Here is an 18,700-nt window from a genome sequence, read left to right as displayed (position 1 = left end):
GTTCACGGCCAGATGTGCTAACAGTGAAATTAACGTAAGAATGTGCGTTCCTCCAAGTAAACTTCATGTCTGGCGTACGTACATTTGCCTTGATTTTTATCCGTTGGCGACTCATAGTTAAGTGGCAATAAAGTGAAGTGGCAAACATTACATTGACGAATTGTTCTATCGCACCACCAGCTGTCAGATATTGCTTAATAATATGTCAAATAATGTATCAATTACAAATTACGTCACACGAGTCTTATTAAAATATTCTATTATGCAATTGAGTAAGAACATAAAGCATCTAGCAATGGCAGCGTTGGCTTAACTAGGAGTAAAAAGTAAACTTCATTAATTCAGTCAGTAAAGGTAAAAAAAGAAAGTAATATTTTTATTCAGCAAGGACGCGTGGATTTTTTTAAAATTGCCAGTAAAATTGCGTTTATATTGTTCCAAAAGATTATGACATTTCTATGCGTTTGATTTAAGTTTATTCATTAAAGGGTAACTAAACCCCTGGTCAGAGCCTGACTCCACCCACTGGCAATATTTGAAAATGCTGAAAAAGTGGGCAGACCCCAGCGGAGATAGAGGAGACGAAATAGATGCTAAAACACTCTATCCTGATCGTTTTCAATACTCGCAATTTCAATTCCTGACTCGCTACAGTGGTTTTGACGACACAAGATGGTTTTTATATTGCCAAGGGCGTAGCTCGCGTGGTGAGCTAAAACCTCCGTATGTCACGAAGTGCGGAACATCCAATAGGAAAATTCATCTGCAGTAGCCACCGTTCAACCTGAAGAGGGCAGCACTAAGACGCTTTTACACCATATATTGTAGAAATAAAACACTTTATAAACAAATGTCAAAAAAGTTACTCAAATCAATGACTTGTATTAATAAAGATTAGGGGTGTAACGGTATATGTATTCGTATTAAACCGTTTCGGTTCGAGGCTTCCGGTTCGGTACGCATACAAACCGAACGATTGCTTGGACCATTTTTCTTGCCGGCAAAATTCGTGCTGACGCGGCCGACACAACGTTGCGCAACATCCAAATGGCAAGGGTAATGAAAGCAGAACGAAACTGCGCTCCTCGTTATGTGCTTCACGGATCGTTTATCAGTTCGGACCAGCAACATCTGTGCAGCGCGAGCCGATCTCGATCAAGCAACAATGTTACTACACAGCGCTAAGAGATCCGGTAAAGAAAACATTTGAATTCTCCACTGAGGTAATAACATCGCTGCGAGATCTAGTGAGATGCATTCACATTTCTCCGTTATTAACCGTAGATCTCTATTAGATCAAACAGCGCTGTCATGGAAACCAGGAGAAACATTGTGCCGTGAATGAACTAGTATTACTTTCGTCCACAGACCAGCAACATTCACCATGGATTTAATATAGTAACACTAACTGGAACCAGTTTGGCTGGAATGGTGAAATGCTTTCAAGTGCTTCACACATCTTTTTCCAGCACTTCAAAATTCAAATATTATATAAATAAATATATATTTAAATGTTATTTTTAATGTGATGACCAAAACATTATTTGTTCATCCTTCAAAGATGACCCCTATTTATAAACCTGAAAGTTTCAAGATCTCGAAAAACTCACACTTATTTAAAAAAAAATTTTCTTTAAACAAATAGGAAATTTCTCTGGCATTTCTTTCTTTTTGCTGTATCGAAAACGTACCGAACCGTGACTTTAAAACCGAGGTACGTACCGAACCGTGATTTTTGTGTACCGTTACACCCCTCCATTCTTACAGATCATTAACTAAAAAAAGTGTTAAGTGTTTAGTTACTCTTTAAAGAATCCTGAAAATGCTATATCACGGTTTCCATGAAAATATGAAGCAGAAGCACAGCTGTTTTCAACACTGGTAATAATCATAAATGTTTCTTGATCATCAAATCATCATATTGGAGTGATTTCTGAAGGATCATGTGACACTGAAGACGAGTAATGATGCTGAAAATTCAGCTTTGATCGCAGGAATAAATTACACTTTCACATATATTCACATAGAAGACATTTTCAGTGATATTTCGTTTTTTGCTGGCTTCAGCCATGTTCTTGCAGGTTTATTTTGCCAAATTGGACTAATTACCATATTTAATGTTGTGCTCGTGCATGTGCGCTCAATTTTACGTTGTTTGGTATGTACAAAGACAAGAGAATATGCGTGGGATCCTTTGTACGCTGACATTCATGCACATGTTTTTTGTGCGTACGCATATTTACAGCTTTTTTCGTACACAATGTTTTAGTATGAATTCAACGCAAGTCTTTGTACATGAGGCCCCTGGAGTCCCAAATTCAATCAATTTAGTAAATACGATGCTTAAACCTATGTTGATTATCAATATTAATAATTAGTTAAATACAATTATTATCATATTTTAACAATGATTAGTAAACCAAACTATATGAAAACAAACTTAAATATGTATTTGAATTAAAAGCCAAGACTGGGTCAATATGAAAAAAAGAAAAAAAAAAACTTGTCTTTTTTTCCCCCTCCAACAATAGTAATACAGCTCATTTGAGAATGTCAAAGGACTAGGAATGTGTCTGTTTATTGATGTAAATAAATAAATCCTGCTTATTATTTTTGTCTGTTGTCCAGGTGTTGCAGCACATCCTGAACCCAGCCTTCCTGCACAGCTTTGAGAAAGGCGAAGGCGAGCAACTCCTTGGGCCGCCCAATCCAGAGGGTGACAACCCTGAGAGCATCACTAGTGTCTTCATCACCAAGGTAAACCCGCAGACCAGCTGCAGTGGCAGTGCTGTCACTCTCTCTTTATCGAGTCACTGCTTCATCTACGATGACCTCTGGCTGTTATTTCACTGGCCGAAATTTCAAGGCATCACTAAAGGTCAAAGTGTTTGTTTTTCGAACTAACCCAATGAGACACAGAGGTGAAGGTTAATAGCCTTCATTTATTTCATGCTTAAATTGATTGTCTCACCACCACTGCTGGTAATCATTGCAAAGAGCAAACCAATCAGTCTGTTTGTTTCCAACACCTCCAGCAGGAGAGGAACCTGTTGAAGTTGAAATATACTTTTAAATCGGCTGTACATCACAGCTGTGGCATCACGGCACTGAAGACGATGCATCTTTTAGTGTGTTTTGACACATGCCTATCGATTTTGCAGGTACTTGACCCTGAGAAGCAGGCTGATCTGGCAGACTCATTGAGGATCTACCTGCTTCAGTTCTCGACCCTGCTGGTAGAGCACGCCCCCCACCACATCCACGACAACAACAAGAGCAGGAACAGCAAGCTGAGGCGTCTCATGACCTTTGCTTGGCCGTGCCTGCTCCCCAAAACCTGCGTGGATCCGGCCTGCAAGTACAGTGGCCACCTCTTGCTGGCTCACATTATTGCCAAGTTTGCCATTCACAAGAAGATTGTTTTACAGGTGAGCAGGCACCAAAACTGGCAAAAATACTATAAAATGCCTTTTATCTAATTTTGTCCGATTGAACAGAGGCAGAAAATATTGGTCCAAAAAAAAAAACAAAAAAAAACAGTTGTTAACTTAGCAAGCCTCTGAATTATCCTGGTTTGATCATTTAGTGTAATCAACAGCTGATGATATCAAATATGATATTGGGAAATATACGTGTATATAATATATAATATACAAATATAAGTACAGATTTTAAATGTATTACCTAAAAACAGTTTTTTTTGTGCATCAAAATATGTCTTTGAAAATGTACGCTACTATTCAAAGGTTTGGGGTCTGTAAGATATATATTTTTGGGGGTTTTTAAAGTACCGTATGTTTCTTACCAAGGCTGCATTTATTTTATCAATTAACTTTCATAACATTTCACAATATTGCAATTTTGACTATTTAAGCAGTTTTCATAACAAAAGTTTCTATTTTATTTAAAAATGTAACTTATTCCTCTGATGAAAAAGGTGAACTTTCAGCAAACATGACTTCAGTCTTCAGTGTCACACATGATCCTTCAGAGTTCATTCTAATGTTCTGATTTTGGTAATACAAAGGTCTCTTATTAATATTGAAAATAGTGCATGTTTATATTTTTATGAAATATTTATATTTTAAATAGAGCTGTTCTCTAACATTATACATGCATTTACACTATTGATCAATTTATGCAACCGTGCTGAATAAAACTATTCATTTCTTTAAAAAAAAACATGCAAACATGACACCAAACTTTTAAAAGTTAGTCAATATGTTAAAGCAATTGTTTTTCTATTTTTTCATTTTATTGAAACAATTTATAAATCTTTAGATTCTATATGTCATTGTGAAGTTATACCAGTTGAAGGAAATCAGAATTATAACTTAAAAAGATCACTTCTATCAAAATTGTAATATTTTTTTAATTAAAAAAAAAAAGACTAAAAGATCATTACCTCTAAAAAAAAAAAAAATAGGGAGGTTTACATTTTTCTGCCTGTTTGTCTAGAATTTCTTGGCTTGGGCCATGATGAGATTAAAAGAACTTACAGATTTGGTGCTGCTGAATCTGTCTTTTTCTTTCTGAAATAATTCACCCATAACATATGACGCATAACACATTTACAAACAAATATGTTTTCAGACCCTTTGCTGATAAGATAAAATGCAATTCAGTCAACTTCTACTGTGAACTACTTCTATGCAGGTTTTCCATAGTCTGCTCAAGGCTCATACTATGGAGGCGCGTGCCATTGTTCGTCAGGCCATGGCAATTCTCACACCTGCCGTACCTGCTCGGATGGAGGACGGTCATCAAATGCTCACGCACTGGACCCGCAAGATCATTGTGGAGGAGGGCCACACAGTTCCCCAACTTGTTCATATACTTCATCTCATTGTACAGCACTTCAGGGTATGTAACGTTTCTTAAAGCCTAGTTCACACTACATGATTTTAAGCCCGATTTAAGCCCGATTTGCAAATCGTTGAGTCACCGACAAGTCAGGGTGTTATCGTGTGCAAATCGCGGGCAATTAGCGGACGATTAACGCTCGCCAATCTGTTAGTATGAAAGAGCCAAACAACGCATCAAAGACAGCTCGCAGACACCTTGCAGACAGGTCACCGAGCTCAGAAAAATATCTAGCATGCTAGATATCCAGAGCTGTCGCGCGACTCAATCTCAGTGATGTCATGAGCTAGAGCCAATCAGAGCAAGGTATGGGTTGAGGTCACCGGGTAAATACGCGAAATGCGCGATTTTCGAACAAACACGTCCAATAGGAGTTTGCAGAAAGCTCAGCAACATGTCAAGAAAGCAATGGACTTAAGATTTAGATCAAAATTGAATCGAACTGTGGCAGGAGCATGAATGCCTTTATGATGTTGGACATGAGATGTACCACAACCGCATCCAGAAAGAGAAAAGGTGGACAGAAATCGCAAACGCCCTCAAACAGTGAGCAAAATGTTATTGGAAATGTACATTAAATCTTACTGTAATTCTGTTTGTTGTGATATATTATATTGTGAAGTAAGAGGATATTCAGTTCAAGGATTTAATGGGCTATATGCACGCATAAATTCCGCATTTGGCGTAAGGATGCTCGTCCATTTCCGGTTGTGGAGATTAAAGCGGAGGAGAACCGAGGAAAACGGGATTATGGCAGAGTCTTCAAAATTTACTGTCCTCCTGTCTTTGAAATGAAACGTACATACGTTTAGATGTAATTTTATATATAGTTATATTTATTTAATATAATTTTAAAAATAAGCATAAACACAACGAGGGGTGTCTGTTTTATCTGTTTTTGTGACTAACGTTTCTTTAGTATAACCATGGAGTATATAATTCAATATAAATTCTCGGTATTGCATTGGACTCTACGATCGGCGGAAGTTATCGAGCATCCCTAATGCTTCACCGGAAATACCGCCGTGCATAGAGCCCATTGTCATATTTAGTTTGAAACAGAGAATTAAAACAAAAGAATTAGTGGGGGTGCATAACTGAGAATTAATGAATAATGCATTTTTCTTTATTAATTCTAGACTTTACTGTTGAGGGCCGTATCTCTGCGAACGCTTGTAGATGAGATTGAATCGTTGGGTGACAGAGTTGTTGTCCAATCCTGTAGTGCGTCAGCTCCAGTTGCGGATCGATCATGGTGTGTCGTTTGGTGTGAACGGCTCAACAACTTGAACACTCCTGATTTCACAGAGAGCAAGTCATGTAGTGTAAACTGCACAGTTCAGCCCGATGTTTTGAAATCATGTAGTGTGAACTAGGCTTAACTCACCATAAAGATAATAGTACAGCAAGTGCATATCCATTGTGTAATTGATTTGTAATCATATTTTTTGATGCAATAGATTTAGTAGGGCTGGGAGATATAGCTTAAAATATCTATATATGTTGACTTTTGCTTTGGGGATTCTTTGCTATTGCTTATTTAATTGTATTATCCGATATTTACAATTTTCAATATTATAATGCATAGCTTAAGCTATTAGTTCGTTTGGTGGTTCATATAACATTTCGTGTTTTTTTGTGTGGAGTTTCATAGTGTATGTGTCTCTGTTTACAGGTATATTACCCAGTGAGACATCACCTGGTTCAGCACATGATCAGTGCTATGCAGCGATTGGGCTTCACCCCTAGTGTGACTATCGAACAAAGGAAGTTGGCAGTGGATTTAGCTGAGGTGGTTATCAAATGGGAGCTTCAGAGAATCAAAGACCAACAGGTCTGTGGCCAGGAAATAAGATGTTTTGAAAAAAAGTTTGTTTTCTGTAGTTAAAGTGTATTTTGCTTTAGTTTCTGGCAGTTTATTGGCTATGAATTTCTTTTTGCAGCCAGAATCAGAGGCTGATTCAGTAAGTGTGGGCGAGGGCACGAGCGGAGCCTCTGCCGCCATGAAGAGAGGGATATCTGTTGATTCGGCACAAGACGTGAAGAGATTCCGCACTGCTGCTGGGACTGTCGGCACGGTGAGGAAACCTTAAACCGCTCGCTGACGCCTGAGTGACCACTGTAATCAGTCATTTGCGCTCTGTACCCTGATGGATCCTGCCATGTTTAAGCACATTGGCTGTATTATGTTTGTGTTGGTATGTGCAGGTCTTTAGCCGCAGTCAGTCGATGCCAGGCACCGAGGCTTTACTTACCAAACCTGTGGAGAAGCAGCACACGGACACCGTGGTCAACTTCCTCATCCGCATCGCCTGCCAGGTAGTTATTTCATAGCTGCTTAGTGAATCTTACTGAGGCGTTCACTAATACTTACACGGGCTAAATCCTGCTCTGTGTTTGCAGGTGAATGATAGCACTAACGTAGCAGGCTCGCCAGGTGAGCTGCTGTCCCGTCGCTGTGTGAACCTCATGAAGACTGCACTCAGGCCAGATATGTGGCCCCGTGCCGAACTTAAACTGCAGTGGTTCGACAAGCTCCTCATGACTGTGGTAAGTTTGAAGTGTCTGAAATTGTGCGTTTTAAAGGAGTAGTTCACTTTTAAAAAAACTTTTGCTGATAATTTACTCACCCCCATGTCATCCAAGATGTCCATGTCATTCTTTCTTCAGTCGAAAAGAAATTAAGGTTTTTGATGAAAACATTCCAGGATTTTTCTCCATATAATTCGTTCGTGACTCTCCAGTTCAAACTCGTTTATCAAAAATGAACGAATCTTTTTTCGTGTCATTTGGTTCATTCAACGAACGAAATGAACGAATTGACTCGGGGGGGGGGAAAGATTTGTTCATTTTGATGAACGAGTTTGAACAGCAGAGTCAAGAACGTGCATCACAGAACAGAGCAAGGCGACCATTTGAGCTTATAAAACTCAAACTTTATTTTTTTTTAATCGTTTTGCTTGATAAGACCCTTATTCATCGCCTGGAATCGTTTAAAGGGTACCTATTATGGCATTTAAAATGTTCCTAATATTGTTCTGGGAGTCCCCAACAACAGTTTTACAAGCATGCAATGACAAAAAAACACTTTTGTTGTCTTATAATATGCATTTATTTTTACCTGATTTGCTCACCGACTCCCATATGAATCGTTTAGCGAGTCCTTTTTCCAAAACCCGCCTTTGCGTGACGCTAATCTGCAGTGATTGGTCAGATGACCTAGTCAGTTGTGATTGGTATTCTCTGTGCAGAGATTGTCGAAAACGGAACGCCTATCACCTTAAAGGGTTAGTTCACCCAAAAATGAAAATTAAGTCATTAATTACTCACCCCCATGCTGTACCAACCCCGTAAGACCTTCGTTCATCTTCGGAACACAAATAAAGATATTTTTGATTGAATCTGAGGGCTGGATCACTTTTCCATAGACAGCCTGAGGGACTGCCTCTTGACGGCCCAGAAAGTCATTAAAAGAAAAGGTTTAAATATTCCATGTGCCTACAGCGGCTCAATTATAAGTTTATCAAGCGACGAGACTACTTTTTGTGCGAAAAAAACCCCGTAAATAACGACTTTATTCGACTTTCCATTACTTCCTTATGGGCGCATGCGCGAGAACTGAGACGAGACCGTTCTTCTTCGACTACTTTTTGTTACCGGCTGCTCACCGCTTAGGAGTTTTACCGCCCCCTACCGTATAAGATGACGTACTGCTTGTAAACAGAACGTTTTGCGCCTCCGGCTATATCAGCACATCATCTTATACGGTAGGGGGCGGTAAAACTCCTAAGCGGTGAGCAGCCGGTAACAAAAAGTAGTCGAAGAAGAACGGTCTCGTCTCAGTTCTCGCGCATGCGCCCATAAGGAAGTAATGAAAAGTCGAATAAAGTCGTTATTTACGTTTTTTTTTTCGCACAAAAAGTAGTCTCGTCGCTTGATAAAGTTATAGTTGAGCCACTGTAGGCACATGGAATATTTAAACCTTTTCTTTTAATGACTTTCTGGGCTGTCAAGAGGCAGTCCCTCAGGCTGTCTATGGAAGAGTGATCCAGCTCTCAGATTCAATCAAAAATATCTTTATTTGTGTTCCGAAGATGAACGAAGGTCTTACGGGGTTGGTACAGCATGGGGGTGAGTAATTAATGACTTAATTTTCATTTTTGGGTGAACTAACCCTTTAAATGGGTTCTCAACTCCAGTCCTCGCGACCCACTGCTCTGCATATGAAGAGTTCAGATGCAAAAGCCTCTAAATGCCATTTGAAATTTTCTTCTAGAATGACCATTTTTATCAAGCTTGTATATTTAAGTTCAGTAATTTCACTTAAATGACAATTAATAGGTAATCTGCATTGCCATTTAAGTGAAATTACTGAACTTAAATATACAAGCTTGATAAAAATGACCATTTTAGAAGAAAATTTCAAATGGCACTTAGAGGCTTTTGCATCTGAACTCTTCATATTGTGTTTGTCTCCCTTATTTAACACACCTGATTCAGATCGTCAGCTCGTTAGAGCCGGCTCGCGAATCCATACTTTATAGCGTTTAGGTTTGTGAAGCAATCATCTTCAAAATGACGTGAACACAGAACAAGGTTTGGGCTATACTTGTGTGGTATACTTGTATATATGAACTGCAGGCAGCCACTTAGTCTTCAAATGTTCCTCACTTGGCAGGTGAAAAAAGTTCGCTTTTGCGTCGCACTTCAAAACACAGCGTCTCGTCGACATGAGTGTTTTCCGGTTTTCCCTGGCGTCTCCGAGCGCAATAAGTGGGCGTTTCTTATTCAAATAACTTGTCAAGTTGGCGTCAACTAGACAAAGGAAAAGCATCGTTCTTCGAACGATTCATATCGGCGACTCAGAGTCGACTCTTACTTTTGAGAGACAATAACTTTGTATACGATGAACTTTCATGTTTAAAACTTTGCAGGATGTTTTCGTTCACTTAGATCTATGTTAAACACTACATGAAGGGCAATTTTCAAAAATCCATAATAGGTACCCTTTAAAGCCCTTTGAATAGTTTGCACTGAAACTGTCATTTGGACCTTGAACCGTTTGGTTCCCAGTAAAGTGAATTATATGGAGAAAAATCCTGAAATGTTTTCATCAAAAACCTTAATTTCTTTTCGACTGAAGAAAGAATGACATGGATATCTTGGATGACATGGGGGTGAATAAATTATCAGCAAAAGTTTTTTTTTTTTTTATAAAGTGAACTACTTAAAGCTTTATGGGTTTTTGGTCTCTTTTCCTTTATTTTTTATATAAAAAATATGTATTTATTTATGAATAAGACTGGCAACAATAGGGAGACGGAAGGAAGTGGGATCAGGGATATGGATTTGAAGTCTTGGTGCCAGGAAGAGCATCGCTGTTCAATGAATTACGTGTGTAATAGCTAGTCCATGACTAAATTTAAAGGATTAGTTTACTTTTGAAAAAACTTTTGCTGATAATTTACTCACCCCCATGTCATCCAAGATGTCCATGTCTTTCTTTCCTCAGTCGAAAAGAAATTTAGGTTTTTGATGAAAACATTCCAGGATTTTTCTCCATATAATGGACTTCAATGGGAACCGGATGGTTCAGGTCCAAAAGACAGTTAATAACAGTTTCAGATGCAGCTTCAAATGTCTTTAAACGACACCAGACGATGAATAAGGGTCTTATCATGCGAAACGATCGGTTATTTCAAAGCTTATTCCAAAAATGTAACTTTTCTAAGGACAAATGTTAGCCTTTCTCCAGTCTGTGAGGCGCGTTTGCAACGTCACATAGTATGTAATTACGTTCAAAAGGTCACGGGCGACGTAGCCAGAAGTACAGAGTCAGAGTGTTTACAAGTTGAACGCATAGGTTGAACATGAAAACTAACTCAAACGCCGTTTACAAAAAAGGAATTAAAAGGTAAAACAACGATGTCGGACGATTTTGATTCTGTACTTCCGGCTACGTCGCCCGTGACCTTTTGAACGTAATTACGTGACGTTGCAAACGTGCCTCACAGAATAGAGCTAGGCTAGCATTTGTCCTTAGAAAAGTTACATTTTTGGAATAAGCTTTGAAATAACCGATCGTTTCGCATGATAAGACCCTTATTCATCGTCTGGTGTCGTTTAAAGACATTTGAAGCTGCATCTGAAACTGTTATTAACTGTCGTTTGGACCTTGAACCATCCGGTTCACATTGAAGTCCATTATATGGAGAAAAATCCTGGAATGTTTTCATCAAAAACCTAAATTTCTTTTCGACTGAGGAAAGAAAGACATGGACATCTTGGATGACATGGGGGTGAGTAAATTATCAGCAAAAGTTTTTTTAAAAGTGAACTAATCCTTTAAGTCTGAATGTGAGATTTATTAGTTCTTGTCTCATTGTAAAAAAATAAATAAATAAGAGTTTGACAAATGTAAGTCTATGCAAACCAACAGGAATGTTTGAGCGAAAATTTAATCTGTTTTTCGCATGTGATTTGTCTGTTCAGACTAGTGCGTAAAACATGATTCTGACACCTGCTTCTCATGGAGAAGAAAAGAAGTCAAACAGTATTTGCATGTTTTCATGTTATTTCGCAATGGTCTTAATCAGAGAACGCCAAACACAAGAGTACAGAGATGAGAGTTCCGGGTTCTTGATGTGCCATTAGTGAAATATCTCTTTGCAAAATACTCTGCTCGTGAGTGTCACCATGTTGTGTGGTTTTATGTAACAGCTGCAGCTCTGGGCATGTGATCAAAACTGTGAATCCTATTGGTTGGGTGGTTTTCTTTGCAGTGTCATGGAAAAGAGATTAGAACTGATCAATGAAAAATTAATTGATGGCTCGTTCGAATGTTTGTGTCAGTCTGAACTGACTCATTAACAGCCGGGTCAAATTAAAATCTTTATTGTAAAATTTTTATTGTGTGAACAAGACTCGAAGTGTTCGTCTTGAAGATGAAGACCGCCATATCCTGTTCCTCTCACATCCCTCTTCATTATTTCCAGTGCCTTTCCAAGAGCAGTTTTGATGCCAGAAAAATCGATATCCTCCTCCTTATGAATGATTTTTCTTTCTTTGGAGTTCACTGGTGTGACTAACTCAGCTGTCATCTGAGAGAACATCTCTCAGTTAGTGAGCGTCAGCCACCTGCATTATTATCACTGTAACCTCCCATCCCTCACCACCATTTTTTCTCACTCCACCTGTTAAGAAGCAATGGGCTTCCTATTGTTTGGACACACCACACTATGAATTCTTTTTTGGGCAGACAGACAGTTATGAGACTCCCTATGCTCATATAGGTCAGTGATTGAAGTGCTCTGATATGGCACAGAGATGACACAGATGGTGGCACCAGCACCTGATTTGGTTGCACCAAATGTAAGAATTAATACACTCTAAACGATACTGGGTTGTTTTAACCCAAATTTGGGTGAAATATGGACAAACCCAAATGTTGGGTTAAAAATGTAAGTTTAACCCAACATTTGAGTTTTCCATATTTGACCCAAATTTGGGTTGAAACAACCCAGCATTTTTTACAGTGTAATATTAATTATCAGCATTACATGTTTTGTTTCTTGAAAATGCAAATTTGACCCTAATTTGAGTTGACCGTAGCTAGAGATGCGAATGTAAATTTATTTTAATTTACAAAAAAAAATTAACGTGTATAAGCGTTGTAACAACCTTTTTAATTGGGTGGACTCTTAAGTATTTCTGACTGTGTTGGAACACTACTATTAACATTGGCCGTCTGTAATGTACCTCACTACCATGCAAAAAGTAACTTTATGGTCAAAATATACACTACCGGTCAAAAGTTTTAGATCGGTAAGATTTTTTTATGTTTTTAAAAGAAGTCTCTTCTGCTCACCAAGGCTGCAATTATTTGATAAAATATACAAAAAAACAAACAGTAATATTGTAAAATATTATTACAATTTAAAACAGCGGTTTTCTATGTGAATAAGAATATATAGTGAAGTGTAATTTATTCCTGTGATCAAAGCTGAATTTACAACATCATTACTCCAGCCTTAAGTGTCACATGATCCTACAGAAATTATTATAATGTGATGCTCAAGAAACATTTATGATTATTATCCATGTTGAAAACAGTTTTTTACATTTTTATTTCAGGATTCGGTAACACTTTACTTGAAGGGGTGTGCATAAGACTGACATGACACTGTCATAAACATGACATAACACCTGTCATGAACATGAAGGAGTCTTTATGAATGTTTATGACTTTTGTCATTAAGTGTCATGCGGTAAATTATGACACTTCTAATGCAAAGTTGACATTGTTTAAAATGTCTTTGTTAAGACAACTTGACATTAACCAAGACAAAATGTCTTGATTATGACAACTTGACATTAACCAAGAAATCATAACCTGTCGCAAATATGTCATAACAGGTCTAATTATCAAACTTAAAGAAGTTATTTAGCTTTGCGTTAACATTACATTACCCTGTCACGTGTGGTTGGTTTTGACTTTGGCCGTCATGACACCATAACTCTGTCATGAATATTTTACTTGGAACAATTAGATTAGAAAATACTTTTATTCATCAAGGATGAGTTAAATTGATCAAAAGTTACAGTAAAGACATTTATAATGTTAGAAGAGATTATATTTTAAATAAATGCTGTTCTTTTGAACTTTCTATTCATCAAAGAATTTTGGGGGGAAAAATGGTACACAACTGTTTTCAACATTGAAAATAATAATTTATGTTTTTTTGAGCATAAAATCAGCATATTAGAATGATTTCTGAAGGATCATGTGACACTGAAAACTGATGTGTAATCAGCAACAGTAATGATGTTGAAAATTCAGCTTTCAAATTACATTTTAAAATATATTAAAATAGAAAAAAGTCATTTTAAATTGTCATAATATTTCACAATATTACTGTTTGTCGTTTTTGTTTTTCATCAAATAAAGCAGCCTTGGTGAGCAGAAGAGACTTCATTTAAAAACATAAAAAATCTTACTGATCTAAAACTTTTGACCGGTAGTGTAGGCCTATATATTTTAACAAATACTGTAATTATATTCAATTACTTTAATACATGTCTATGTTATAACAATAATAGAATCAAATTTAAGATAATACCATATTTATGCTATTTATGCCACAATACCATGTTTACAGTTAATGTTATTATAGTAAACCCATGGTAAATGTTGGTGATTTGTGGATTGAAAAGCCTTCTAACTTGATTTTTGTGACGCAATGTTTCTTTTGTTTTCCGAGTCAGTGTTTTTGAATGTCAGTACGGTTTCATCTGGCTTTAAACTAGTTTAATTCAACAAGATATTAGTGGTTTGCAAAGAAGAACTCAAACACGTTTCACTGTATCTCCCATTGCTGTTTAGTGGCCACATGATTGAGATCATTTGAGCAGAGTTGATAAATCGTCCACATGGAACGGACAGTTCAAACGTGTAGGGCTGTTTCACAACAGAAATGGCAGCGCTTATCAGTCAGTCAAATTGGTAGAGACACCAGTGTGACCTCTAACAAAATTAGTCACACAGACAGGAAAAAAGGTCACAAATTGCACCCATTTAGTCAGTCTAGAGCCCTGGATCCTTTCCATCTTTATTTTCAGAGAGGGTCACTGACACTTCCTGTGGCATGAGTTTTACAAACAGGTCACTCATCAGCTGTGCCCCACAGCCCTGTTGAGTGAGTGAGGTGATCTTTTCAGGTGCTTTTATTCAAACTAATGAACAGTGCTGCAAATCTTAGGGGCTTTTACCATCTCATTGTGCCGGCTTGTCAGTGATTAAAAAACAGACTGCATGGACGGCTTTTGGCTTTGTGGAGGTCTGTCTGTCAGTCCCTCAGCCCTCAAGGGCCAGCCAGACCATAGTTGTCAATATTCAGCGAGCCCTGAAACCTAATCAGCACTGGTTTTTAGTCATTGTGACAAGCCTGTGCAATACTTGGCATAAATGAGAGAAGTTATATCATTTTTAAGCTTTTTGTGACCCCAGAAGTTTCAGTAGTCTAGTTAGATATTTGTTAACTTTGGAGTGACAGTAAAGACGTTTTTAATGTGATGAAAGTATTCGATTTAAAAACTTGCTATTCATCAAAGAATCCTGAAAAAAATGTATCATGGTTTCCACAAAAATATTAAAGGACAACTCCGGTGCAAAATGAACCTTTGGTCTAATTACACATTGTTTCCTAGCCAACCGTTATCTGAGATTTGTTTTCATGATTGCCGAATGTAAATAGTTTTATCTCTAAAAACAGTTTAGCCTATAACGCTAGTAGATAGGGCATAGAGTAATGACAAATAAAAATCGCTTGTTATTACCACTAACAAGGCTCGAAATAGCCCCACAGTAACACGGTAGCATAATAAGGGTCCCTACATACAAACCGAAGCATTGAGAAATTTGTCAGTGTCCAAACAGTTTAATAAGAAGATATTTTATACACACAGTCAACTTCGCAAATACAGGAAGAAGCCATCTTTGAAAAATAGTCTCTACCAGTCGATCTATGAACACTGATCCAAGTGCGCTGGTGAGATGTGAATAAGGTGATAAGGTGAGCGCGAACAGTTGGCTACGTGTACATATTGAAGAGAAGAAAACGGTTCGTGTTTGTGTTTCTTCCGGAAACAACGGACCATATGAGATTCTGCACAGTTCAGCGCACTTGGATCGGCGTTTCTTAGATCGACTGGTAGAGACTATTTTTCAAAGATGGCTTCTTCCTGTATTCGCAAAGTTGACTGTGTGTATAAAATATCTTGTCCTTTAAACACAACTGTTTAAAAAGCTTTAATTATAACAAGAAATGTTTCTTGGGCACCAAATCACCACATTAGAATGATTTCTGAAGAATCATGTGACACTGAAGAGTGGAGAAATGATGCTGAAAATTAAGCCTTTCCAACACAGTTACAAATATGCCACTTTCCTCATTCCTCATTTTGTTATGGAGGTCTCCCACAATAGGTTTTACATCCACCCAAAGTGGAAAAAAAAATGTGTGTGTGTGTGTGTATATATATATATATATATATATATATATATATATAGCTTTCCGGCAATCCTAAAGATCTTGGTTAGCTTGTTCAGGTATGTTTTATTAGTGCTGTAAGTAAGCTCTCCAGGTAAGTTTGTCAGGGCCAGAGTTGCTCTTAAGCCCTCTTTTTCAAGAGCCTCCTCTGATCTGATTGGTCAGATGGCTCATTTTGGTGTGATTGGCACATCTCGGAAACGAATCGCGATTGCCGTATTTTAATTTCCTTTGGAAATGGATGCATATTGGATTTGCTTTTGTAGCACAGACAACAGCTCTTCTTAGCATGCCAACAACACAAACCAAACTCTTCCAGGCCTCAGCTACAACTATAGTGTTTGAGGGCGAGTCAAAGTCAAAGTTGTTTGCAGGCAGCCTTTTGAAGATAGGCTAGCATTATGCACATTTTCACAAACTGGTGTACGTTCATGCAGGAAGACTGAAATTGCCGACAACTCGTTTCAGACAGTTCAGAACCGGTTCTTTAGAGAGACAATAACTTTATTTATCGTTCACTTTGATCTTTGAATTGCCCATCTTTTACATTCACAAACAACTATATTATACACTGCATGAAAGTAGAAAGGTGATGATACACAGGGCAACTTTTTGAGCAATGTTGCTGGGAAATCTTGCCGAGCGATTGTTGCTTGGGCACTTTCCCATTGAAAATGGGCAAAACATTTCTATCTGGATAATTTAGATCGGTCGTGGGCCCTTTGTCTCATCTGGTTGCCTGTTGACTAGGGTTGGGTATCGTTTGAATTTGAACGATTCTGATTCCGATTGCGATTCCTTGTTTCGATTCCGGTTCCTAACGATTCTCGATTCCGATTCTTTTAAGAGGCAGGGTCAAAAATTTTTAGCTAACCTTGCTAACCAACGGCCTTTCTGAAGGAAATAATCCTTTCTGAAGGAAATACTCATTGTGTAAAAATACTCCTTTTGTCACAAATTTTGCATTTTGCCGAGATTTCGTTATTTTTAGAAAAGTGAAGCCACACTTTGGATCGCCGACGTAAGCTACTCATGTTCGACTCGCGTGGTTATGCCAACACTTCCGGTAGACGCTTCTTCGTTGGTGTTGTTCAGCGGTTTCTTCTTCCACTCGGTGGACTGTGAATATCCAAACTAGGAATCGAAATTTTAACTTTTGAACGATTCCGGGAAAAACGAAAAGTTAGTCTTGGTTCCAAACGATACTCGATTCTCGATACCCAACCCTACTGTTGACGGCAACATTGCTCAAAAGTCATCGTCTTAAGAGACTTTTCTTGAAATATTCATAAATATTACAGACCTCAAACTTTTGAACAGTAGTGTCAGTTCCTGTTTACTGGTATTAATCAGTGCATCCTCTTCTGTTTTTCAGGAGCAGCCAAATCAGGCGAACTTCTCCAATATCTGCACAGGACTGGAGATTCTGAGCTTCCTTCTGTCTGTGCTCCAGCCTCCAGCCATCCTCGCACATTTCAAGCCCTTGCAGCGTGGCATTGCAGCTTGCATGACCTGTGGCAACACCAAAGTGTTGAGGGTGGTCCACTCCCTCCTGTCCAGACTCATGAGCACTTTTCCCACAGAACCCAGTGAGTAGCTCAAGCTCTGATCGGTGAGATCTGGGGGGGGCATCATTGTTAATTTTGGCATGAAATTTAAGTAGCATGATCTATTCCTCCCTATTGTGAAGTCTGAGTGAATGGCTTCTTGAAAAAGAAAAAAATCTTCCAATGTGTTTGTTGGGAATTGAAAGGATTGCTGTCATTTGAAAACTAGGGTAACCATTTACATTTTTATTCTGTATTTTAGGCAATTTAGGCACATCCGGCGTTGCATCCAAGTATGAGGAGCTGGATACTTTGTACGCTGCTGTAACAAAAGTCATTTATGAAGGCCTCACCAACTACGAGAAGGCCAGCAGCGCTAACCCAACTCAATTGTTCGGTGAGAATTGAATAGCTCTACTACCTGACCAAAGGCTGACCAAACTCTTATAGTTGGTATGGAATGCAATGGTGTGGAATGGTCACACTTAGTGGGGGTTGAGGTGGGATATGGGAAAGATTTTATGTATGGTTTGGTTAAAAGTAGGGCTGTCAAACGATTAATCATGATTAATCTCATCCAAAATAAAAGTTTCTGTTTACATAATATATGTGGGTGCACTGTGTATAATTATTTTATATATATATATATATATATATATATATATATATATATATAAATACACACACATGCTTGTATATATTTAAGAAATACTTAAATATATTAAATAAATAAATAACACTAACTTTTATTTTGGATGCGATTAATCGCGATTAATCGTTTGACAGCCCTAGTTAGAAGTGTAATTCTAGATGTAATTAAATGCAGACATTTTTTTAAATGCAAGTAAAATATAAACACTTGTATGGAAACAATGTGCATTTTATCAAATTATTAATTTAGGTGTTATTACATAGTATTTAAGGACACTTAATATAAATTGGGACCTATAATTGTATACTTATCATTGAGTTTTGTACATTACCATTCAAATGTTTGGGTTCAGTATGATTTGAAAAAAAAATGCTTTTTGTTATTTGGCAAGGATGCAATAAATTGATTAAAAGGGACAATAAATGCCATGCTTTTGAACTTTCCATTCATTAAAGAATCCTGAAAATATATAGACATTTCCACTAAAATATTAAGCAGGACAACAGTTTCTAACATTGACAATAATAAAATGTTTTTGAGCATCAAATCAGTATATTAGAATGATTTCTGAAGGATCATGTGACACTGAA

At 37.7% G+C, this 18,700-nt stretch overlaps 1 protein-coding gene across 4 annotated transcripts in view; it reads left to right on the top strand.

The window, feature by feature from the left end:
• The window catches only part of trrap (transformation/transcription domain-associated protein), a 139,770-nt gene that overhangs the window by 55,940 nt on the left and 65,130 nt on the right, over nucleotides 1-18,700 (top strand). For all 4 annotated transcript variants that reach the window (XM_089121852.1, XM_039687904.2, XM_089121851.1 and 1 more), the window contains 9 exons: nucleotides 2,629-2,757; nucleotides 3,162-3,428; nucleotides 4,657-4,863; nucleotides 6,539-6,697; nucleotides 6,807-6,941; nucleotides 7,072-7,182; nucleotides 7,267-7,413; nucleotides 17,287-17,500; nucleotides 17,721-17,855. In XM_089121852.1, coding sequence (XP_088977978.1) covers nucleotides 2,629-2,757; nucleotides 3,162-3,428; nucleotides 4,657-4,863; nucleotides 6,539-6,697; nucleotides 6,807-6,941; nucleotides 7,072-7,182; nucleotides 7,267-7,413; nucleotides 17,287-17,500; nucleotides 17,721-17,855 — 1,504 coding nt within the window. The remainder of the gene's footprint in view (nucleotides 1-2,628; nucleotides 2,758-3,161; nucleotides 3,429-4,656; nucleotides 4,864-6,538; nucleotides 6,698-6,806; nucleotides 6,942-7,071; nucleotides 7,183-7,266; nucleotides 7,414-17,286; nucleotides 17,501-17,720; nucleotides 17,856-18,700) is intronic.

This window comes from Pimephales promelas, chromosome 17, assembly GCF_988280905.1.
Source record: "Pimephales promelas chromosome 17, fPimPro1.hap1.1, whole genome shotgun sequence".
Taxonomy (NCBI): domain Eukaryota; kingdom Metazoa; phylum Chordata; class Actinopteri; order Cypriniformes; family Leuciscidae; genus Pimephales; species Pimephales promelas.
Note: the sequence above shows the minus strand (reverse complement) of the source record. Positions and strands in the feature narration are given on the sequence as shown.